Here is a 26822-nt window from a genome sequence, read left to right as displayed (position 1 = left end):
GGATGCTACCACGTGAACGGATGGCGTGCGCATCCTCGCAAGACAAAGATGCACGCCGGTTAAATAGTGCGGGAATGCGGGAAGGCGACATGTGGCACCGGGCTTGGAGCAGATAGTGATGTGGCGGATGATGCCGATCAGGCAGACTAATCAGAAAGCGCCACGTGGCACTCAGTCAAACAAAGGTTGACCCCGGATTCAGAGGGTAAAGAGAAATTTGAAAGATAATAAAAATATTATATTTTTTATTATTTATTATTTCTCAAAATGGATGACATGCAATTCATTTTAAATCAGAGAGGGCTTTTAATATAAAGTTCAAACTTCTGATTTGTTTTTTTTTTTCTTTCTCAAAATTTAAATTGCAAAGAGTTACAGACTTGAACTTCATACCAAAGGAGTATTTTTCAAACTGAGATTTGGAGGGTTTCTGGAAGGCAAAATATGCGATATTATATATCGCCAGAACCGGGAGAATCTGAATTTTTCGACTATGTAGTTAGTTTCTGCATAAGAAGCAGTTTGTTCGAGCTATAAGAGGTTTTCTCTCAGATTCCTATTTTGCAATTGCATTCAGGTATCAAAGTTCAGTTGTGATTTCTAATAAGGTAATGATCTGAATGTGGTTAAAAGGCAGCGAAAATGTAGTTAAGGTCGAATTCTGATCAGATTCAATCAGTAAAAACTCAATTTCACTAGCATTTTCAGGAGGTAGATCAGATTTTGGCAAGTAAAAGGGTTTTCATCATTGAACAAAAGATATTTTCAAATTAGTTACAGAGTAATGATGAAACCAAATCAGATCAAAATGGAAGAAGGAAGAGAGAGGTTATTCATTTGTAGAAGATTGAATTCCAAGTGGACACATGTCAGGCATAGATCAGATCCAGGAATTCATCTTCTTCTATATCGTTCTATTCTTTTTTCATTGTAAGTGTTGGCAGTTTTCTCTGGGTAATACCAGTAGGGTTCCAGTTTGTTGGAGAAAATTTTGCTCATTGCTGTGATACCAAGGTTTTGGATCCAGTTCTTGATGCATTCCCAATACTGAGACACCATTTCTTTCAGCATTTTCTCTCTTGTATGAACAGCATTAGGAAGGATAATACAGATAGTTTAGATCTGTTAGGTGTTTTTTGTGTTTTCATTTCATGCATATGAATGTATAATTTCAAGGAAATTAATACAAAGAACAACAGATGGTTGAGTTTCATTTTGAATCTTGTCTCCTTCATCAGTGATCTTCAATATTTTATAATCTTTGACATAGAGCTTAGATTGTAGTTGTAGTCCCTTAAGGCTGTATGTTATTTCATTGTTGCCTGTGACTCAAAGGGTTACATAAATGCTTCAGGGAAATCAACAGGGTTGTGAGGTTACTGATGGGGATATCATGTAAGAATGAGGTTTAAATTGAACATTGATGTCTATTTACAAGTTGAATAGATAGATCAGATATCTGAAGATACACATATGTCTCAGATATTCATATATATGTTTGTGATTCATGGATTTGCCCAATGGTTAATGCACTGATTAGTTATAGGATCATTAGGTCTTATTGCGGCATATGAGTGGTCTGCTGAAATCAACATTATTAATCAAACGTGTTTTACGCTTTTATGTTGAAGAGCTATCAAAGTTTAACCCTCACTCAGCTTGTGCATTTCATAGAGTTGTAATTAGCTACTGCACTTCTTTGTTACTGCATAAATCAACAGGGTTGTGAGGTTACTGATGGGGATATCATGTAAGAATGAGGTTTAAATTGAACATTGATGTCTATTTACAAGTTGAATAGATAGATCAGATATCTGAAGATACACATATGTCTCAGATATTCATATATATGTTTGTGATTCATGGATTTGCCCAATGGTTAATGCACTGATTAGTTACAGGATCATTAGGTCTTATTGTGGCATATGAGGGGTCTGCTGAAATCAACATTATTAATCAAACGTGTTTTACGCTTTTATGTTGAAGAGCTATCAAAGTTTAACCCTCACTCAGCTTGTGCATTTCATAGAGTTGTAATTAGCTACTGCACTTCTTTGTTACTGCATAAGGCTTTAGGAGATATAAGGGGTTTTCATCTGCTTAATAGATTCAGGGATATGTTTTTGCACTGGTACGCTATCAATTGAATTTGAGGTCCACCCACCTAGGTCTTGCAGAGCCTGAAGTAGAAGGGTCTAGCCTTATAGTTGGCCCGGTGTCTGAAATGACATGTTGAAAATGGGAGTTAGTTGCCCCTAGATATGTCATATTCTCATTGGGATAATTGAAAACCCTCCAGCATTTTCAAACCAACAGGGTAGTTGGAACATGATGACCATTAAGCGAGGGTATTAAAGTTGTTAATTCTGTAACTCTCAATCATGTTGATCTGATTACAGATTGGACTTATCTGGTCTTGCATTAAATTGGTCTAAAGTCTTTGTATTATCCTCTTATGGATATTGGCGCCTATTATGGAATACTAGTTTAAGGACTTACTAATCACATTGGTTAGTTTAGAAACTAAACTTATGTTTGCATGGAAAGTCGCCGAATTTAAGGAGAGTCAAAGGAGACTTTGGAAGGGACATGCCCCTTCATCTCTATATTTAATAAGGGTGTGGTTGAAGTCCGAGGACACACAAGAAACAAGAAGTCTGCTCCTTAATCAATACTGCCCTAAGACGACTTGCAGAAGTGAAAACCATTTTCAGAATTATATCTCTGAATTCATTCAGGGCTGAACATTGATCTGATTAAATACAACAACCATAAAGAAGGTATAATCTAAGTTTGGTTCAAGTTTAGAATTTGTAGAAACTTTACATGGTATCAGAGCTCTGGGAGTCGAACCTAGGCTCTGCAAATTAAATAATCAGACTTGATACATATCTAACACCATTCTCTTATCTTCAATGGAATACACAATTAGACCCGAGGACAGGTTTGATGGGAAAGAACACTTTGATGCTTGGAAATTCAAAATCATAATTATTTTTGAAGAGAATGATGCAAAACAATTTGTTGATTCATCATCTAGACAACCTATTGTTGAACCTCACAAAACTATCTAGAGTAAAAGAAATAGGAAAGCCATACAGATCATACTAGATGGAGTGAAGAATGATATAGTACCCATGCTAACGAAACATCAAACAACATATGATATGATGAATGCATTATTAAGTACATATGAGGTTAACAATGCAACTAGAGTTCTTGCATTGAAAAGGCAGCTAAATCATATATAAATAAAGAAGGGAGAATCGATGAATTCTTACTTCCTAAGTGTTATCAGTCTAAGAGATGAACTTGCAAGTATAGGAACCATCATTAATGACACATAACTAACACTGATGGCTATAGATGGATTACTAGATTCATGGGAAACATTCGCACAGGGAGTAAGTGCCAGAGACAAACTTCTTGACTTTAGTAGACTTAAAGGAGATTATCTTCAGGAAGAATCTAGAAAACTTAAGAAAGGGGGAAAGTTGAAAACTGAAGATGAAGAACTTAATGTTCTTAATACAAATTCCTATAAAGGCAAAAAGAAGCACTTCAAGAAGAAAAAGGGTAATCAAAAGAATGACAAACCTAAGAAAGATCTATCCAAAATAAAATGCTTCAAATGCAAAAAGTTTGGACATTACAGATCTAATTGCTCGGAGAATTCTAAATAGCAAGTGAATTGTACAAAAATAATTAGGGAAGAAGATAACTATGATCCTGAGAATTGTGTATTGTATTCATCACTATCAAATGAAGTCTCAATTAAAGCATGGGTGATTGATAGTGGATCATCTCGACATATTACTAGATACAAAGAAGCACTAGACTCTATATCAGAAAAGGTTAATGGCGAAGTCATCATCGGTGATAATTCAACACATTTCGTCAAAGAAATTAGAAATTGCACATTGAAACTAAACTCAGGTAATTCTCTTCTTCTCAAAGGAGTACTCTATGTACCAGGAAAAAGGAATCTAATCTCGGTTACAATACTTGAAGATGGTGGACATAATGTTACATTCATGGACGGTAAAGTCATAACCTGGGCTAAGAACTCCTCAATTAAGAAAGCAAATTGATTGGTCAAAGAAAAGGGTATTTGTATGAATTAAATTCAAAACTTAGTCAACCTATTCAAGTTTTAATTCATGAAGCTGCCGATATAAATGAAATATGGCATAGAAGGTTAGGACATCTAAATTTCGAAACTTTGTCAACTATGAAGAAGATGGTTACTGGTTTACCTAAATTGAATAAAGATCACCCAAGCATATGTAAAGGATGCACTCTAGGTAAGAACACCAAAAGTCCATTTCATGATAGCACTAGAAAAACTAACAATGTTTTGGAATTAATCCACTTAGATTTATGTGGACCTATGTCTATTCCTTCTCTTGGAGGATTTTGGTACTATATACTTTTTATAGATGACTTTTCTAGGAAAACTTGGATTTACTTCTTAAAATGCAAAGAATCAGAAGAAATCCTAAAGAGATTTAAAAAATTTAAAACCTTAACTAAAAACTTATCAGGACATAAAATTAAAACTCTTAGAACTGATAATGGAGGGGAATACACCTCAGATTTGTTTAAAAGGTTTTGTAAGGAAATAAGAATTAAGAGGGAGTATACCATTCCTTATAACCCACAACAAAACGGGGTAGCAAAAAGGAAGAATAAAACAATTATAGAAGCTGCAAGAGCTATGATATTTGATCAAAATTTAGAATATTATCTTTGGGCAGAAGCCTCTTGTACTGCTGTCTATATTCATAGGAGAAGTCCTCACTCCTACTTTAGAGATAAAACTCATGAAGAAGTCTTTACTAAGGTTAAACCCAGTATAAGTCATCTTAGGATTTATGGGTGCTCAGTATATATACATGTTCCAAAAGAAAAGAGAACTAAGTTAGAACCCTCTGGGAGGAAAGGTATCTTTGTAAGGTATAGTGAAACATCTAAAGCATATAGGATTTTCATACCTAGTTAGAAAAATATTGAACTTAGTAGGGATGTAATTTTTGAAGAAGATTTAGCATTCAAAATAGCCCTAAGCTCTGAAGAACCCTCTCCTTTACCTAATTCTGAAAAAAGTACTGAATCTGAGTCTCAGAGGGAGAACATTGAAGAAATTGAAGATGAAATTGAAATTTTTAATCTTGAAGAAACTCAAAATTCTAAGAAAAACTGCTTTGGGCCATTAAGACAGTAGAGGAAGCACAAGACTTCGTTGCACCATTTGAAACAATCAGAGAAAGCAAAAGACCCAAAAGATTTTCTAGTTATACAACAAATATGAATGAATTGTCTAAATCATAACCAACCAATGTTTTAGATGCTATTAAACATACAACTTGGAAAGATGCTATGACAAAAGAATACTAATCTATCATGAAGAATGATGTTTGGGATATTGTTCCAAGACTTGAAGGAAAATTTGTTGTTTCTTCCAAATGGATATTTAAAATAAAACATGCTGTTGACGGTAGCATTGAAAAATATAAAACCAGATTTGTAGCCACGAGATTCTCTCAAAAAAAAGGAATTGATTATGAAGAAACCTTTGCCCCTATTGCTAGATACACCTCTGTAAGAGCAGTCCTAGCTATCGTAGCCTCGAAGGGATGGAACATCAGATGGATGTAAAAACAAAATTCTTGAATGGAAAGATTACAGAAGAGGTATATTAGGAGCAACTTGAAGGATTTGAAACTCATAATCCTAAAGTTTTTGTTTACAGGCTCAAAAAAGCTCTTTATAGGCTTAAATAGGCTCCAAGGGCTTGATATGAAAGAATTGATAAGTATCTCAGCAGCTAAGGATTCTCCAAAAATGAAGCCAATTCAAATCTATATTAGAAAAGGGATAAAGATGATATGGTAATTTTGATATTATATGTTGATGATTTGCTAATAATAGGTGAAGTATACATTAGATATCTCAAAGAGATTTGGAATGTGGAACTGCAAGTCTATGTCTTCTCCAATGAAGACTAATCTACATAAACTAAAAGAAGCAACAACAGAATCACCTTCCATAGATTCTACTCTCTACAAACAGATGATTGGGTCCCTTATGCACTTGGTGAATACAAGACCTGATATTTGCTATGCTGTTAACGCCTTAAGTCAGTTGATGTGTGAGCCAAAGGAGATTCACCTAGTTGCAGTTAAACATATTATGAGATTGTAATGTTCCCGTTATAAAATAAATCATTTGTCAAACTATTGTTAATGGGCTGATTGATTTAATATATCTTTGTACACCCTCAGAAAGTTTTCTCGACGGGTATTTAAGCATGTCTCGTAGGTAGTCTTTAGGTATGCAATTCAGATTATTTCTTTGTACTGCAAATTCTTGCGAATTCTTGTTGGAGTTCTTTGTTGTTTGCCATTTTGGAAGTGAAAGACATTCCCTATTTGGTTTATCCGGTTTCAATGGGATTTAACCCTCACCGTATTCCGTCGCCTGTAACACTTTGCTCGGATCTGGCAAATCGGAGCACCATCTTTTGGCAAATGTCTTTGAAGGTTGTGTGTTCTATTTTTCATTATTGTTTGGTACTATCTAATGAATTTGGATCTCTAAAGTCAGCCTGCATTATTAAGTTTTCTTTCTTCCATCCACACACCCCTCCATCCTTCCGCACTCCATAACAATCGCTAAACATATCGATACATCATTGACGGCATACTTTGTTGCATGAGTTGCTCCTCCACCACTGTACGACCACATAGGCCCTCTCGTACGACCACATAGCCCCATTGTACGACCATCTCTTCCTACTGTATGACCTCCTTCGTATGGCCATTGTGTCATCCCGTACGGACTCCATTGTCCATCACGCTGTACGACCTTGCCGTCCTTGGTGTATGGCCGCCTGCCATCTCCACTCCATTCCATCCAGTCATGTAGGCACCGTACGGCCTTCAGTTGGCATTCGTACATCACCACCACACTATACTTCCTTCCCGAATCGAAGGGAGAGATTGTTAAGAGTAGTTGCGTGGGACAGAACATTACAGTGGTATTAGAGCACTTTGATCTTGGCATCCTGTGAATAGTGCATGAGAGTTTTTAGCCGGAAGAGACAAAGTACCCATTCCGTTGATAGAATGGCTGTCGAATTGGAACCAACAACTGCCAAACTTGTGGCACTACTAAGAGAACTTGGGAAGAATCAGGCACAGATCAATGATACTCAACGACTCATGGAAGAAACTCTCAATAAATTGGCAGACAATAAAATATCTAAAGAACAAAATGGTCACAGTGCAGACTCGGTGTCGGGTAAAACAAACCCTCATTCAGCACGTTCTCGACCTTCCATGCCATCTCTTCAGACACCAACCGGAGGGAAGCAATTGGCCTTTGAAGAAATGCAAGAACAACTAAGAGAAGACTGGAAGAATGCAAATTTTGAGGAAGATATATCCTACAAAGATTATGCAGATCTAAGAATGAGATATTCGGGAGGCGGAAACAGAGGATATTTTAGTGATGATCTCAGGAGGAAGTTGAGTAAAGTAAAATTGTCTTCATTTGATAGATCCTTATCTATATCCGCGCAAGCGTGGGTAATGAAGGCCGATACTTCTAGCTTAATCCCATGCCAGAAGAAGAAGCAATCAAATTTGCGACATTGCACTTGGAGGGAGTTGCGCATGAATGGTGGCATCACGACACCATTACATTGGGGCGTGATCAAATAAATACTTATGCAGAATTCACTAAGAGATTGATAGATTGATTTGATGGTAGAGATCTGGAACTCAATTTCAAAGATTTGGCACAACTGAGACAAACTGGATCGGTCGACTAGTACGTTGCGAAATTTCAGAAACTCTCCGTTTTGGTCACAGACATTTTTGAAAGAAGAGGGATAGTGCTCTGCATGGACGAACTGATGGAACTATTGAAAGGTTGGGTAAAGGGGTTCAATTTTGCCACCCTGTCGGAGGCCATTAAGAAGGCACAAAGTATGACATCATCCTCGCCAAGTTATGCACATTCCAAACCTTCGATGTTTTCGAGGGACATAAATAATAAACTGCCGCCCAAGAAGCCGTTATTGGTGAAGCCACCAGATAGGAGCTCCAAAGGAAGAAACATTGTTTCAATTGCAGGGGACCTTGGGAGCTTGGCCACAGATGCCTCGAAAAAGGGAAAACTCATTACATTGAGGTTGTGTTCGATGATGAGGACGAATAGGAAGAAATACCTACCGAAGACAATTAACATCACGACGACACCAACATGGTTAGTTTGAACCGTACGAAAAGAATTGCAACATTGGTATGATGCGGAGGAACTATCGCCCTAGCCGGTAGCTTGAGGTGCACATTGTTTTGTGTACAGGGAACCCTTCAAGGACAAAGGGTTATGGCGATGCTTGATCATGGAGCTACGCTAAACTTCATCAACTCCTCTCTGGTGAAACAAAGAGGTCTCCCTACGAAGATGCATGTAGGGTTTTAGGTCAAGGGTGTCAGAGGGTTTTTCGGACCATGCAGTTATTACTAGAGGTTTGTTAAAGGATTCTCTCAGCTCAACGCACCCTTAACGGATCTGACAAGGGGTTCTTCCAGTGGAACAAAAAGATACAACTCACTTTTGATAAGCTAAAAGAGGCAATGAGCACTTGTCCCATACTTGCATTCCCTGATTTCACTCGACCGTTCATTCTGGAGTGCGACGCATCCGGAGAAGGCATTGGTGCGGTACTGATGCAAGACAGACACCCCATAGCTTATGAGGGCAGGAAGCTTACACAAATGGAATGCTTATATTCCATTTACGACAAAGAAATGTTGGCCATCGTACATGCACTAACCAAGTTTTGGCAGTATTTGGTGGGTCCCTAGTTTGTTGTCCGTACGAATCACAACAGTTAGAGATATTTTTTGGAGCAATGGGACTGGAATGAGAGACAACAATGTGGTTGCAGATGCCTTGTCTAGGAGACCTGCCATTTGCTCACTAAACTAGATTTTAGTTGGCTGGAAGGCACATTTGTTGGTAGAATATTCCAAAAACACATTTGCTATTAGCTAATGGATGGCAACACCTAGGATGATCGGTACAAAGTGGTGGATGACATTACCTACTATATGAATCAGATATTTGTAGTGCCCGAATCCAAATTGAAGCAAAAAATCTTGAAGTATAGAACTCACCCTTGGCAAGACATCCGAGTTTCCTCAAAACTTACAGAGGTCTTTGAGAGAGGTTTTTATGGAAAGGACTTAAAGGGGACGTATTGTAGTATGTAATAGTGTGCGGTCTGCTAGCAAAACAAATCCGAACATACTCTACCTGTCGGGTTACTGCAACCTTTGCCAATTTCAAAACATAAGTGGGAAAGTATCTTAATGGATTTCATAACGGAGCTTCCCAAGGTAAACGGAAAGGATTGTATTTTCATGGTGGTTGACAGATTGATAAGTACGCATATTTCTTCGCTATCCCCTCAGATTTTCAGGCCGCACAAGTTGTCGATATGTTTTTTAGAGAAGTCTTTCGTCTACATGGATTACCCCAAAACATTGTCAGCAATTGGGATGGGCGATTCAACAGTATCTTCTGGACAAAATTGTTTTGATTGGCAGGGACATAATTGTCACCAAGTACTAGTTATCACCCTTAGACAAACGAACAAACATAAATTGTGAACAAGTGGCTTGAAGGTTATCTTCGAAACTATGTTTCGGTACAACAACGGGCGTGGGTCAAGTGGATACATCTAGGAGAATATTGTTACAATACCATGTATCACATGTTCATCAGGATGACACCATTCAAAGCTTTATACGGGTAGGAACCCCTCTCCTTCATCGATATAGTACTGGGAGACAGTTGTGCACAAAGGGCGAGGGATTGGCTTCAGGAGAGATAGGACATCCTATGATACTTGAAGGAAAACTTACAATGGGCACAAAATCAACAAAAGATGTACGCCGATAGACACTGAACGAAGAGGAGTTTCGAAGTAGGGGATTTGGTTTATCTCAGGCTCTAGGTATATCAACAATCCTCATTGAAGGAAAAGGGAAAAGTAAAATTGAAGCCATGATTTTATGGCCCCTATCGCGTAGTTCGTTACATTGGTGAAGTCGCTTATGAGTTGGAACTTCCAGAGGGAAGCCATATTCATAATGTCTTTCATGTTTCATGCCTGAAGAAGGCCTTAGGGCAAAACGCCATGGTAGCCACAAACCTTTCACCACTCAATAAAGAAGGAAAGCTCATACTGGAACCAATCGAGATCCTCTAAGTACTTGAGAAGACTCAGTGGAACCGCACAGTGAAGGAATATTTGGTGTGTTGGAAACACTTGCCATTGGACGACATGACGTGGGAGGTTGAGCACATTCTCCAGCACCTAACATTGCATTTGCTTGAGGACAAGCAAAAAATGGGACGGGAGGACTGTAATGTTCCCATTATAAAATAAATCATTTATCAAACTATTGTTAATGGGCCGATTGATTTAATATATCTCGGATCCATTTTTATTTTGTTGCCGTAGTTTGTGTCGTGGTCAGCTATCTTTGTACACACTTGGGAAGTTTTTTCGATGGGTATTTAAGCACGGCTTGTAGGTAGTCTTTAGTTATGCAATTCGGATTATTTCTCTGGACTACGAATTCTTGTTGGAGTTCTCTGTTGTTCGCCATTTCGGAAGTGAAAGACTTTCCCTATTTGGTTTATCCGATTTTGGTGGGATTTAACGCTCACTCTATTCTATCACTTGTAACACTTCGCACGGATCTAGCAAATCGGAGCACCATCTTTTGGCAAATCTCATTGAAGGTTTCGTGTACTATTTTTCATTATTGTTTGGTACTATCTGATGAATTTGGATCTCTAAAGTTAGCCTGCATTATTAAGTTTTCTTTCTTCCATCCGCACACCCCTTCATCCTTCCGCACTCCAGAAGAATCACCAAACAGATCGATACATCACTGACGACATACTCTGTTGCATGAGTTGCTCCTCCGCCATTGTACGACCACATAGCCCCTCTCGTACGACCACATAGTCCCACCGTATGACCATCTTTTCCTATCGTACGACCTCCTCCGTATAGCCATTGTGTCATCTCCCCATACGGTCTCCACTATCCACCATGCTGTATGACCTTCCCGTCCTTGGTGTACGACCGCCTGCCATCTCCACTCCATCATTTCGTCTAGTCATATAGACATCGTCTGGCCTTCAGCTGGCATCCGTACATCCACGCCACCACACTGTACTGCCTTCCAGAATCGAAGATAGAGATTGTTAAGAGTAGTTGCATGGGATGGAACATTACAGAGATACTTACAAGGCACTCTTAACCTTGGGCTCAAATATGAGAAAGTTGACTTGGATTTACATGGTTTCATAGACTTAGATTGGGGTGGAAGTGTTAAGGATAGAAAAAGTACTTCAAGATGCTGTTTCAGTTTAGGATTAGCAATGATATCTTGGATATGCAGAAAACAATCTTCAGTAGCACAAAGTTCCACATAAGCCGAATACATTGCAGCAACAATGGCCTCTTGGGAAGCAGTTTGGCTTAGAAAGTTACTTGTGGGATTATTTGGTCAAGTTATGAATCCTACGATTATTCATTGTGATAATTAGAGTTCCATCAAGCTTTCGGTGAATCCAACTTTCCGTGACAGATCCAAGTATATCGAAATTTCTTACCATTATGTAAGAGATATGGTAGACATGAATACTGTAAAGTTAGAATACATTTGCACTGTAGGTTAGACAACAGATATTCTCACCAAACTTTTCTCGAGTGAAGATAGGTCACTTCAGGAAGAGACTTGGTATGGTTGAATTGTAATTCATTTGTATTACTTGAATTATTAATAAAATAATTTTATTGTCAGGCTATTGACTGTTACAGGCTCCACCATTTGTATTCATTATTTTAGGGGTGACGATCTTTGAGATAATGAACACTTGTATGAACGACATTATGAGAGATGACGATCTCTTAGATAATGTGCCAAACAATAGAGTTCTACTATAATATCTAGATGAGTTCAAGAGCACATTGTGAAGTGGACATTGTTATGTCTATAAATCACAATCTGGATAAAGGAAGAATTCTATTATTCTCCAGAGTTTATCCTGTGTTCTGGTAGATCTTAACTCAGGATCATGTTGTGATATAGGAATACCAGTACCTATGAGTCACACTTGGATAAATGAAGATTTTAATTACTCTTCAGATTTATCTTGTATATTGTATTCTTTACAATACTGTTATTACTAGTATGAGTGATATGCCATATCACAGGTTTAGTAATAATGCTAAGAAGATTCAAATAGATAGAGAGTATCAATCCTTGCTTGTTCATCTTGATTGATGTTGCTAGATATGATATCTCTCAGTATGATTAACAAGTTAAGAGGGATGTTAATTTTGTAACTTTCAATCATGCCGATCTGATTACAGATCGGACTGATCTACTCTTGCATTAAATTGGTCTAAAGTCTTTGTATTATCCCCTTATGGATATTAGCGCCTATTATGGAATACTAGTTTAAGGACTTACTAGTCACATTGGTTAGTTTAGAAACTAAACTTATGTTTGCATGGAAAGTCGCTGACTTTAAGGATGAGAGTCAAAGGAGACTTTGGAAGGGACATGTCCTTTGAAAGGATATGCCCCTTGATCTCTATATTTAATAAGGGTGTGGTTGAAGTCTAAGGACACACAAGAAACAATAAGTCTGCTCCTTAATCAATACTGCCCTAAGATGACTTGCAGAAGTGAAAAACATTTTCAGAATTATATCTCTCAATTCATTCAAGATTGAACATTGATCTGATTAAATACAACAAGCATAAAGAAGGTATAATCTAAGTTTGATTCATGTTCAGAATTTGCTGAAACTTTGCAAAAGTAATGTAATGTTTCTTTAATAGTCATCTTAGTTGTCTTAGGTAGTTTCTATTTTTGTCCTTAAGTTTGCGATTGTTTCTTTTAGAAAAATCATCTTTGTAAATCTATACAAAATTTTTTCATCTTCCTTGTTTAATATAACTTTGATTGTGGTAAGAGATATCTAGTTGGATGTTTTTATTGAGAACATGATGTAGAAAAAAGGTGCACAAATTTTATTTTTTGATCTTAAGAACTTAGAAGATAGAAAGGACACCCTATAAATGACTTGGAAAGGCCAACAAATATATTAAACATTTCCAAGGCATTTTTGATTTGAAGATGACGAGAAGGATTCTTGTATAATGTTTCATGCAACTTGGGCATTTTAGTGTGACGTGATGTCCCTTTAAGCTTGAATATTTTTGGAATTCTACACTAAAATTTTGTTAGTCAAGACTTTGCCTGTGTTTATACTTGCAGCTAAATCTAGATTTCTTTTCATCCTCTAATATTATTGGAGTACAAAAGTGGTTGTGGTGCGTGCACTCTTATGAAATTAGGGTACAATTAGGAAATACTTGCTTTAAGTAAGACTTGTACCCAAATATGTAAGTTAGGAGCACTTCTACAACCTACAAAATGTTGGCTTGAAGAAATACTCTAATCTTAGAAGGTGGATTTTGATTGGTGACTTGGCAAATTAGCTGAATGCAAAGTGCATGGGGAGGAGCATGACAAGTAAAACACATGGAAGGACACATATTGGGCAACTATGTAATACCACAAGCAATTGAGCAAAGGGCAATGATTGTAGGTTGATCAACGAGTTAAAGATTATCGAACCAGTCAAGGTTCACATACGACTAAGCTATTTTGGGAGGCGAACTAAGTTGCATTGTGTAGGAGATAGAGGACATGGCATTGTATGGAATGTTAAAGACTAGAGAAACATGTGGTAGAGCATGTTAAGGCAGAGGGTCAAACACTAACTACCAGATGGAATAAACCATTATTGACTTACAAATAGCAAGATCAATCCTCAAGAAGGAATAAGCCATTGTTGACCTACAAGTAACAAGCTTAATCCTCAAGAAAGCATTCTTTCATTAGGTATTTATTGATTGATTATGATCGTTAGTTGAGAGATTCATTTAAGATATGCTATTGAATGCTGTTGCAAGCAGAGAATTCCTTCCATGGTCACACACTATGCATGCATTACCAAGATCAACGTAGTAGTTTGTTTTAGGTGTTTTTATATGAACGAAGGATTGCGTGCGCATTTTGGGTTATGAGTTGTGCTTGATGCACATGAATAAAGCTAATGCAATAGAATTCAATTGAATTATAAAGTACCAATGAAATGTATAATTTATCATTACATGTATTATATTAACAATGTTATATGTTGGTAATAATTTATCATTGTATAATACCTTTCTTTTTAAAGGGGGACTTTAATAATGATTTAAGAACTTAGGTATTATTACAATACTAATATAAGTCAATAAATATATTCAATACTAAACATTATAGTTTGAAACAATAATATTAATAAGTCCGAACCATATTCGTTAAGTACAATAAATAAAATGAAAACAAATATAATCTAACAATGCCATGCCAAGTGACGTGGCCATGGGTCACGTTGGAAGATAGATTAAGGTTGTCGAATGGGTAAAGAAGGCATCAATTTTTGAAGTGTTTTCCTTTCTTAACCATTACATCATTGAAATCACCAAGCAGAGCGAAGACCATAACTAAAGCCAGTGATGTGGAGTGCTAGTGACTAGGGTTATATCAATGGGCCTGCCCTCACCTGCTTACGTGCAATACAAACTATCAGAGTCACCGATAAGGACAAGGTTATAAAAAAGACATCAAATGAAAATTGCCCAATCACCTAAAGCTGTGCAATACGGTCACTGAGCATAAAGGTAAGCAACATTGCTTATTATTTATTATTTACTAATATGGTATCACATATTTATGGATATCATTTTATATGTTAAACAATAATAATATAAACAGTGAACTGACATATATGTCAAAATGTAATTTCAAATAATATTTTCATTTATTTGATTAAAGGATCATAAATAGAAATAACTTATGTGAGTATATAGTTTCAAATGATATTTTTATTAAAGGATCATAAGTGGAATTAATGTAATATTTGAAAGGATTAATAAGTATCCTATGAAGCGAAGATTATAACTTCATGTATCAACATTAGAGATGGGTGCACTCCCATTTGTTTGATACGATGAAGTAAATTGCAAACTCTTAGTGTCTATATCAGAGATGGGTATAACTACCCGTTTGGCTGACACAATAGAGATGAATATAAAGTGTTGGTATTAAAGATGCATGTAATGCCCATTTGGTCAAACACTAGTTAATGGATACAACCTCTATAATGTTGGTATGTGAGAATTATCTCCATCTGACCAACATGCTTCAGGAAGTATAATGGCAAGAATATTCTAATGGTGTCAACATATGTATATGTGAACTTTAAGGGGTGCACTTTAGAAAAGACAGTTGAATAATGAAGGGTTAGGAACTCGATCTAGAGACGTCTTTAATGTTTGGGTTAGGATAGAGGGTAGGAAAGTATAATAAGATTTGTTAATATCATCTAATTATTGTTTTTTTGTAGGTTGGACTAACTCTAATAGCAGGCATATTACAACGTATGTGCAAATGTTTGTTATATTAAGTTTTTTTGGTAGCATGTGCATGAGCTTAATGATATGCAATGCTATAGTCACCATATTATGTGCGTAAGGTCACAATATAAGTAGAGCTTGCCGAAGCTTGTTAGATAGAGTAGTCAGATGGGTGACTTTTGTGCAGGGTATAGAGCTTGATTTGGTGCTAAGTCTTAGAAGCATATTGCTTGGTTTGCACAAGACTTAGGCTAGGCTATGGTGATTTGGGGGTTAGGTGAGTGAAAAGTGTGATGTCCTCGCTATTTGGATTAGCTTGAGGTAAGAAATACCTATAGCAAAATTTTATAACCAAATAATAATATGCATTAAATATATTGTCCTAAATACAAAACTACCCCATCCCAATCTAAAGGATGTCCTTAGATCGAGATCACTAACCCTCTTGAGGATCTCAATGTCTTGAACGATATATCATCGATTCTAGTACCATCCTTGGTTACTTCTCCATCTTCTGTAGAGTCCACCCCATAAGGCTCTTCTTGGAAGAGATAACCTCTATCCAAGGCCCTATCACATATGCATATGTTGACTCATCAGAATATTCTGCAACATCAATCTCATGCATGTCGGCCAAATGGAGATTATATCAATCTCGCATATCGCATTATAGAGATATATGACAATCTCAGGCATTCCAGTCAGAGGGAGATTATTAATCTCACATATCGACATTATAGAGATTCCTTAATCTTCGGCATATCAGTTAGATAGAGATCATTAATCTCTCCTACTGACATTATAGAGATTTCTTAGGCATGCCAGTCAAATGGAGATCATCAATCTCTCATACCGACGTTATAGAGATAATATTAACCTCAACCATGTCAGCCAAATGAGGATTGCACTCATCTCTGAACTAACACTAGAGTATTTAAGATCTATCTTTTCTTTATAAGAGGTCACATCGATATCTTCAAAAAATATCAAGTAACATTGATGAATTTAACATCTATATCTATCTTGGAAATTCCACAATTCTATCAACTATTTGTAGAATTGTTATAATAATTCCATCACTCATTTTGTTTATTCCTATACTCTTTGTCACCTAGGTTAGATCCTTTAATTATAACTTAAGTGCTTAAATGGTGGTTTTTGTAATATGCCTCCCTTAATCGTCTTGTGGTCCTCAAGTCAAATGTCGTTTCCACCTTGTTTTAATTTTTTTCCTTACTTCTGTTCCGTCTTTCCCCTTTGTTGCTGTCCCACTTGTAATATGTGGGATCTGCCAGGTCGTGACCCTTGGGTTACTCCTTATGACTTATGGTGGTGTTCTTCATTTAATATTATTCATTTAAGTAATGGTCAGCAATCATTATTCATTAATATTATTTAGTAGAGTTATTCAATTTATTCTATTTGATATATAAGTAATTATTAATTATATTATCAATATAGTTTATCTTGACAGATTAATTACTATTAATTAATTAATTAATTAGAATCGTTCATTCAATTATCAATATGTTTTATCTTGACACATTAGAGTTGATAGAGTTGATTGAATCCATAACTATAAGCATTCCCTTCTTATCTTAATTGAGGTTCATTACCAAAAAAGTCAAATAGTTTTGGTACACTAGCTAAGAACTAAGGTAAACTCTTCTTTTTGTGCCCAAGATGTTTTTTATTGAGTGGTTGTGATGATAGTGAGGAGAGATGTATCTAGGTTATTCTCAAAGAGAAGTATTTAGTAATGACTTACAATCATTAGGGATTTCCCACTTTGTTGGCAAAGGATGCGATGGAGATGTGTGGCAAGATTGGTGAACATGGAAGCAAATGAGTTTGTGAGCTAGATTTGTGAGAAATGAATAGGTAGATGATAAAGCTCTATGTTTAAGAAATAGCCTATTCATGAGATTGTGAGGATGCTCGAGGACTTAGCTAAGGTCATTTTTAAAGTGGGGTTTCAAGATTAGACTGGATTTTCGCACAACTTTCACAAGTTGATTGCAGTCTTCAACCCAAATTTGTAAGAAGGAACCCATGAAAGGTTGTAGGGGGCCAATGATAATACATTAGCACATTGAAAGGCTGATTTGTGGCACATGGGGATGCATAGTTGTGTGGGAAAGTTCACATTGGTGATTCATGACTTGAGGTGCTTAAAAGATAATTTGTTGTTGGGACTTTTTTTTGCAAGATAGTGAATGGTTAGTGAAGCCCATTGTTGCAAGGTGTGTTGTACCCATTGTGTAATAACATTAAATGCAGTTATGGTTTTCATGAAATGTGATGCACACTTGGTGGTTTGGTTAATATTGTGTATGTAATGTTGTATGCAACATTGGAGTTGTAAACATTAAGGGGGCCATACAAAGAAAAATAACCACATGGAAAGCCTTGTAATGCGAAGAGCGACACCTGCAGGTGGTTGTGGAAAGGGTTTTTAGCTTAATGTTTCTCTCTTGCCTATGTTTAAAGTGCTTGTGGTAGTGTTTTGTTGAGATATAAGAAGGTTTCACGTTGTATGTCACTGATATTTTTGCAAAGCAAGGATGAAGCAAGGATGACATTTTATGTACTGTGATTCTAATGATATTGGATTCATCATAGGAAGAAGAGGAGCTCATAGAGTGCGTAGAGTGGAGGTTCATTTCAAGTGCAGATTGCATTGAGGACATGATTTTTGATGGTGCACGCTGTCAGGTTTGACAGAGATCAAAGGTGTCTCTTGCCACACAATATATATTTTCTGTTGCAATCATCTTCTCTACAAAATGTTTCATAATGTGGTGCTGTTGCTTTTTTAAAAGGTTTTTTTAAGGTAAATTTGGGGTTCCTATGTGTATATGATTTGATTTGTCATTTTCTTGCACTAATTGTGGATTTTGTAACCAATTCTACTTAATATTTTATTGTTTCCTAACAACAAACATTTGTATGACACCTTAACAAGGCTAATATGATTTGTCAGAAATGGTGGTAAATTGTGTCTCTTAATTGCACAAGCTTGTTTCCTTTGATGTGTTCTCTTATTAATTTAAGTATGTTGTAAATGTGTTTGGTGACGTTTCTTACTATTCAGCCATAGTTTTCATCCATTTAATTTCACTTGTTTCCTCAATTAGGAGATTAATATGATTGATAGCATAAAAAACAGAGAACATGGTAGGGTGCCTCTCATCAATAAGTCTTTCTATTGGTACATATGGTACTGCATTTTCATTCATAATATGGACAAATAAGAAAATGGAAAATGAAGAGCTGCATTATGACTCCCCCCACTTCTTGGTTCTTGTAAATGGAAGTCCATAGGGTTATTTTGAGTTGGATAAAGGGATTCGTCAAGGGGATCCTCTTTCCCCTTCTTTGTTAAAAATAATGGCAGAAGTATTGGGTAGGATGGTTGCATGGAAAAGAGATGTGCGGCTGTGGAAAGGAGTCAGGGATGTGGAGTGAATTGAACCATTTTCTCATCTACTATTTTTGGATGAAATCTTTTTGGCTGGAGAAGTGCCAGAAAGGGAAGCCAGACTGATGCGAGAAAGTTTCGACATTTATGGAAAGGTTTCAGGCCAGTTTATAAATTGAAACAAATCAGAAATTTTCTTGTTAACACTCCATTAAGAAAACAAAGAGAGATTTGCAGAATTTTAAATATTCGACGGTGTGCGTTGCCAAGTAAATATTTAGGGATCCCCTTGTTACAGGGAAGGAACAAAGCTGATTTGTGGAAGGACTTCGTGGAAAATGCATGTGGAAAATGGAAGGTCAGAAAGGTAGGTCATTAACAATGAACATCAACAGGGAGAATTTTAATGCTGAAATCTGTTATTTCAGCTATATCAATAATTTTCAATGATGTGCATGGAGATTCCTTAAAAAATTGATCAAAGTAATAGAGCAAAAGATGAGAAAGTTCTTTTGGAATGGGACTAGTGAGGAGAAGATTCCTTTATTAGCATGGGAGAAGATTTGTAAATCTAAAGATGGAGGTGGTGCTTGTCTGAAAGATTGGAATTTGATGAATGAAGTGTGGGAGTTAAGTTGGTGTGGAATTTGTATAATAGCCTTTATCAGTTATGGGTGAGAACTTTGAAAGCTAAATATTTATACACCAGGGAGATGGAGAGGACTTTTACAATTAGGAATTGACCAAAAGAGTCAACTATAGGGAGTTCTATGCTGTCATGCAGACATCTGATTAGAGACCATATTTCATTGAGAATTGGGGATGGGAAGAAAGCAAATTTTGGGATGATTCATGGAATGGTTTTACAATCTTGCAAATCAACCATTTATGAACTGAAAGGTGTGATGTGTGCAAGATGGGGAGAACTGTTGGACCCTTAGGGAGAACATGGAGGTGGAAAGACTGCAATCTGGCCTTTCCTACGCAGCAGCAGAAAGACATGCTAGAAAACATTTCCAAGCAAAGAGAGGTGTGTATTTCGGGCGAAGTTGATAGAATCATTTACTATTCATCTTCTTCAGGGCAATATTCAATGAAGTTGGGGTATAGAATGCTCTGTTCAGATGAGGAGACTGGTTTTGATGCTAAAGATTTATGCTGGCATAAAGATTGTCTTTCAAAGGCTGGAACCTTTGCATGGTTGGCTATTCAAGGTAGAATTCTGACTGGTGAAAGAAGGAAAAGATTGTGTGTTTTTAGTCCAACAAATTGTGTAATGTGTGGGGAACATGAAGAAACAGTGGACCACCTTCTTCTTAATTGTAAAATTGCAATGAAATGCTGGAATGATCTGAGGAATAAACTGGATGGCAGGGCCCATGGCAGAACTCCTCTATAAAGGAATTCTTTAGTAGTTGGCCAAGGCTAAAAGTTAGGTCCTCCTTATCATGTGTATGGGGGATTACCCTGTCTATTGTGACCTGGGAAATATGGAAAGAGAGAAATCAGAGAATCTTTTTGGAAAAACATAAATTGTTGGAAAGGCTGTTATGGAGGATAAACCTTCATGTAGAAGTTGTTCTAATTGCAGCTATCTTTAGATGTAGTTCTTTAAATATCTCGTTCACAAAGGAGGACAACAGAATTCAATCGCAATGGCTGAGAGTCATAATAAAAAATTCTATTGGTAATCAAAAGAAGAAGTGAAATGGGTTGCACCTGAATTGGATTGGGTGAAGATAAATTTTGATGGAGCTGCGAAAGGAAATCCGGACCCATCAAGTGCAGGGGTGATAGCTTAAAACCATGATGGGGAAGCCATAGCTTTTGCAACAAATAGATTGGTTATTGGAACTAATACTGTACCAGAGGGGAAAGCGGCTTTAATGGCAATTGAGTTTGCATAGAAGTTAGGGGTCAGGAAATTACATTTAGAAGGGGACTCTTTAAGTATCATAAAGCAATTAAACAAAAGATTATTAATGCTTGGCATCTAGAAAATTCTATTTGGAAGGTTAGTAAAGGTTTGGAGGAAATGATAGATTACAAGATTAGTCACATAAAATGCAAAGGAAATAAGGTGAAATGAATCTTGAATTTTTTTAACAATTTGGGATGTCGATCGTTTTTACCTTTTGAATGGGTTTTAATATTTAATGTAAGTCCTCTATAATGGACAGAGCAGGAAGGGTAAAGTGAGATAAGTCGTGACTATAAAAGCTTGAGCAAATAAAGATATGATAGGGAATGGGAAGTGGCGGTGGAGAGTATTTATGAGTTTGTATGGAGGAGGAGGACAAGTGTGTGAAGATGTCAGTCTACAACCTGGCTCATGTTTTTTAAGGCAGGGTAATTTGTTTTAACAACGTAGTTGTGGCATTCCTTTGTATAGTAAGTTTGCAAGAGAGTTAAAAGAGACAGTGAAGGGTAATGTTTGAAGCAGTGTAGCCATGGAAGCCACTTTCATGTTTGAGACTAAGCGTCAACAAAATGCTTTGTATGGACTAGTGGTGGATCATCGTCTGAAGTTACTGCTGAAATGTCCATCGCAAGGTGGGTGAGGGTGGTAAAACCAACATTGGGAAGTCTGTTTCAGGAGGCAACACACCACTGGAAAATTTATGTGGACATTGCTGCACAAATTATGGCGTGGGGGGTGGAATTGAATGAGGAAATTCAGAAGTTAGGTGGGTAATGAAATCTTTGTTTCCAAGTGACCTGATAGTGGACTTGGAGCTGAAGTTGGAATGGACCTTTGTAGGCTATGAACTTCAATTATAGTGAGTGTCTTGAGGATGAAGAGATGGGTAATGAGGTTGATCGCTACTCCTTTTGTGTTGGCCGAAAAGAGTTGACCAATGTGTACATAAGGAGCAATTTGCAGTGGTATGGCAGAAATCTAAGGATGAGATTAGGGCTTACCAGGATGCAAATGCAAGGAAGGTCGTGGGCTCTCCTATGGAGATTCCAAAGCGATAGCGGTCTTTTAACACTAGAAGGCGAAGGATGGTAGTGCGGGTGCATGATCCAAACTGAAGTCTTGAATAATGGAGATTTTGTGATCAGTGAAATTTTGGAGGCTATGCATCTTTGTCAGGGCAGTTTCTTGGGAAGATTTTTCAGCCAAAGATGCTACCTGTTAATGATAGGCAATGCCAATGCGTTTTCTCCGGTACATGGAATGGACACAAAACCAAAAGGGATGACATAAATGGCCAAGGAGCTGGTCTGTAATGTTTTGGAATAGTCAAATATGTCTGAGATGTAATCGGTTACAAGTCTTGTTATAGGCTGTTGTAGAAAGATGTAAATGTAAAGTGTTGTAGTAGTTTTTATCATTGCAGATATGTTATAGGGTAGGGTTTTTTTGGGGGTATAGGCCCTAATGGCCTCTTGAACTTAAACGTAGATCTTTATTAGAGTAATAAAATATTACAATTGCCGACCCAAAAAAAAAGATCTAAAGAGGTACATACTACAGGGATTTCCTTCATTTATACATCACGGATAAGGAAATCCTGCTTGGTATATGGCCTAGTCCATTATTCCTCCGTAATGGAAACATGCCTTAATGCTAATATTAAGACTAAGGATTAATGATAAAACAACGAGCCTAATAATATTGTTCCTCTCTTAAAATCTTCTTAAGGTAATAATTTTCATAAATGATTTAGCTTCAACTGATGTCTTTATTGTATATCCTCAAATTATGGATTCGAATTTGTAAATCCCTAGAGTGAATAGTAGACTAACCAAGAGTACCCTGATCATCATGCACTACAAGCAATGCATGAAACTCATTGATAGAAGTAACTCGGATAACAAAAGATACCAAGCTGTATTATTTTGCTAACCTAGCAAAAATATTACAATTTCTCAATGCACTTATTCACTGATTGTACATCTGCAGGTCCAATTCCAAACTCTGATTGGACACTTTATACTATTCTGGAATAATATGATCAGATTTATGAAAAGATGTCTAGCTGGACATTTAACACTGTAGAATGTCGCTGAGGGTTTTTGTGATAGCTTGCTGGTTATCTCCTTGGATGGAAATCCCAGATTTGATGTATATCGCTTCTCTTTACTGCCAAACTGAGTGCTAAATTAATAAGTAACGGTTCTACTTGTTCCTTTGCCAAGCTGTGGAAATGATAGAATCTGACAGTGATAGATCATGGCTGAGCTAGATTTGACTTTGAGGTGTTTCAATGATGCTTGCAATAGATGTAGATGGCAGTTGCTCCAATGCAAATTTGCTGATGACAACCTGAATCAGCATTATTCATCATAGTCTGGCGTTCTAAATGGTGATGCTCTGAGTTATGTGGCTCTAGATGTAGATTGTAGGAATATGGGTCACATCTGCTGCTTCCTGTTGAACTGGAGACTGTTGGTTGTTCCCTGTGAGGTGCAATTTGTGTATGTTTGACCCTGCTCGGATATCACTCAACTTGTCACTGCAGGTTGATTGGACTATCAAAAATAGCAATTTAGTCTCCTGGATATTGCTAGCAGTAAATGGATGTCTTGCCAATATCCAGGCTTGATCTGATTGTGAGTAAGCCTGGACCTGAAATGAAATGAGATTCTTTTGTGATTAGCACTCCTGCAACCCTGGATGGAATTGAAAATGAAGTTAGGGGTTTTATCCTATATCCAACCAGCCAAATGAGGAGCGTCATCCTGAGAGCAGTTGCACAATGGGACCATGATCATGGATACCAGGAATTGAAATTTGAATTGCTAGCATAAGTCTGTGAAAATTGGGCCTTGATAATGCTAGCTGTAAATCAATCTCTAGGCCTGATCTGATTGTAAGCCAGTCTAGACCTGAAATGAAATGAGATTCTTTTGTGATTAGCACTCTGCAATCCTGGATGGTATTGAAAATGAAGTTAGGGTTGTATCCTACATCCAACCAGCCAATGAGGAATGTTGTCCTCAGAGCATTTGCGCAATGGGATTATGAGCATAGATGCCAAAAAATGAAATTTGAGCTGCCAACAGTCTGTGACAATTGGGTCCATGAGACAGGAAATTTGAAATTGTAGTTTGAATTCAATATTATGTATTTTAACATTCATTATAATTTATATTATACAAATATCATTATATCAGTGTTGGAAAACACTATTTTAAATAATAATAATAGCTAAATTGTTGGCAGGAAAAGGAACATTACAGTATTAGAAATAACTGAGAGGCAAGATATATTACTTGATTAGAATAACACTCGCTTCCTACCACTGTGGCCATTGCTTTTAGCAACTGACTTGTATCTCTAGCATTTGTTGGTGCACTTAATTTGTTACTTGCCTCTAATTATAACCTGGATCTATGGTGCTCTCATCAATGCCAATAGCCCTTCATCTTCCTTCTGCATGTCATCGGTAGTATTTTCATATTGCAGCATTCATCTCATTGATTTGGATCTTCATACTTGGAGTTGTGTTCGCTGTAGGTATATGTGATGTCTAATTTTAGAAGATCTTCTGTTCTTTTTATTTTTCAACTTTCTATTTAATTTACCTTTATTTCAATTATTTAGGGAGCTCCACAATGCAGATGAGATGCCTTAGTTATTTCATGTTCATTCTGCATGAAGACTTTTACCCATTCTATTGACTGTTCTGAGAAGACATTGAACACAACAAAATTCTTTTCTGGTTCCTAATATCATAAAAATTACGGCATGCCACCTGTACCATCTGTTTTTGAAGGTGAACTGAAGTCAGACAATGATAAAGACTCATTATTGCCCTCTATGATATAACACAATTCACATAAGGTATCACTAAATTATATTGTGTTCATACAATGTACTGTATGCAGCTTGTCTTTTCAAATTGATTCACATTTTCTTTGATGCTTTAAGCCTTTACATTATGATGACAATTAATATGATACTTCATTTTAGATGATAGTTTGAAGTTAATGTTCTTGTACTGTCAATTTAGATGCTTCATATAATTTATTAAATTAATAAACTTTGGATTGGTTTTGCAGGTGCTATCAGACTTGGAACGATCTGTTTGTAGAATGGCCAACCGACAGGCAGGTTCCAAACTTCCTGTGACTGTTCAAGATGAATTTGCATTGTTAGCAAATGAATGTTAATTCCTTTTGTAAGGATATCAGGATTTTCTTTGTTCAATTAGACAATTTTCTTTAGAATTCTATTTTTAACTAAACGTGTTTAGATCTTATGCAAGTTTTTTTTCTTACTATAGCTCATTCTTATGCACAGCCGGATCTTGGTCTGGTTCCAAACAGATTTGGGTTCTGGTTTGGTGTGGGAGAGAGCCAGAAATTTTAATAATAAAGTTTGAACATCTTTCTATTAATAAAATATCATTATATTATATTATTAGGAAAGCTGCAGTGGAAGAATCTAAGAAGAATTTAGTAATGCTAAAAGACATGAACAGCACTTTCATTTAAAGAGAGTAGATTTCCACATTTCATTATCAACTATGCTTTTGTTTCTGGATTCAGCTGCGTAGAACAATTTTTGCTTTAATATTTGAGATCAGACTCCATGATCCAGCATCAAGATGAGAGAGCTGAAAGAAAAAATGATTAGATTGCAGACCCAAACAAGTTTAAAATGAGGGGTTAGAGGAGGAAAGGAAGCACCAATTACGAGGAAGGGTACAAATGAAGAAAATAAGGAAAGAACAAAAAATAACGAGGAGAAACTAAAAAGTCACAAGGAGAAACTAAAAAGTAGCATGGAGAGAAAATACCAAGAAAGGGGAAAGGAAGGCAACTAGGAACCATAAGATATTATTATTTGTTAATCAGAAAACATGAAATAGGAGGAACCAAAAAGATGCCTTGGTCCCTAAGAAGAACACGAGAAACAATAATATCCAAAGCAATGGCTAATAGACTTAAAATGATATTTAACGGGTTATCTTGGGCTGCTCTGTAATATCCCCATTTTGGAATTGCCTTAATTTTTGCCGTAGAATCACAAATTTCATTAAAATAAGAATTGTAAGATGGTTAGAGATATACCTTTACCACTTAAAATGCTTTGAACAAGATAAATCCTGATTTAGGTCCTACAATCACCAAATAACGGACAAGTGCACACACACACACACACACACACACACACACACACACACACACACACACACCCAATCTACTTATGTTTTTAGTGAAATATAATCTGCCTTTAAGTTTTATAGATTTATAATACACGGAGATGTACAATCTTAACCTAGGGAATAGGAATGCATATTTAGGTGTATGAAAAAAAATACTAATAGAACTTAGCTTCCATGATCTTAACCACTGTGAGGAATTAGATAAGAAAGACATGATGAGGTGCTCTCATTGCCTCTGCCCTAGGCCCAAGGGTGGAAACTCTGTCCCCCTTGGCTCCATGCTTTATGGTGTTGCCATACCTAGTGGAATCCTTACATTGTTCCCCTCCATCACTTTGTATTACTTCATATGGTTAAGGATTCTTTCCTTAGCTATCATTAATAACTCTCCTATATGCATTGGTGGAAGGATTACAATAGGGTGCCCTTCACTCAACCCTAGGCCCAAGAGTAGAAACTTTGTGCTTCATGAGGTGATGTACTTAGTGAGGCCTCATTGTTCCCCTTATTACAATTGCTTCCTATCCATTTGGACTATCCTTCACAAATAGTGCCTTTATATGATGTACCCCATGTCCATCCCACCACAGGCCTTATCCCTTGCCCTTTTATGATATAGCCCAACCCATTCCACCACAGGACTTACCTATCTTGCGAGGTATTAATACCACTTTTCATTGTTTCCTTTGAGAATAATACATTATTC

The 26822-nt window shown here is 36.7% G+C and overlaps 1 protein-coding gene across 1 annotated transcript in view; it reads left to right on the top strand.

Annotated features, from left to right (window-relative positions):
- Positions 1 to 26822, top strand: part of LOC149563276 (EXS (ERD1/XPR1/SYG1) family protein) — a 90356-nt gene that overhangs the window by 46602 nt on the left and 16932 nt on the right. The window contains exon 11 of the mRNA XM_089826626.1: positions 25008 to 25055. Coding sequence (XP_089682752.1) covers positions 25008 to 25055 — 48 coding nt within the window. The remainder of the gene's footprint in view (positions 1 to 25007; positions 25056 to 26822) is intronic.

This window comes from Cupressus sempervirens, chromosome 4, assembly GCF_028749045.1.
Source record: "Cupressus sempervirens isolate cs-2001-9-10 chromosome 4, ASM2874904v1, whole genome shotgun sequence".
NCBI classification, from domain to species: domain Eukaryota; kingdom Viridiplantae; phylum Streptophyta; class Pinopsida; order Cupressales; family Cupressaceae; genus Cupressus; species Cupressus sempervirens.
The sequence above is the reverse complement of the archived record's forward strand: the minus strand, read 5'-3'. Positions and strand labels throughout refer to the sequence as shown.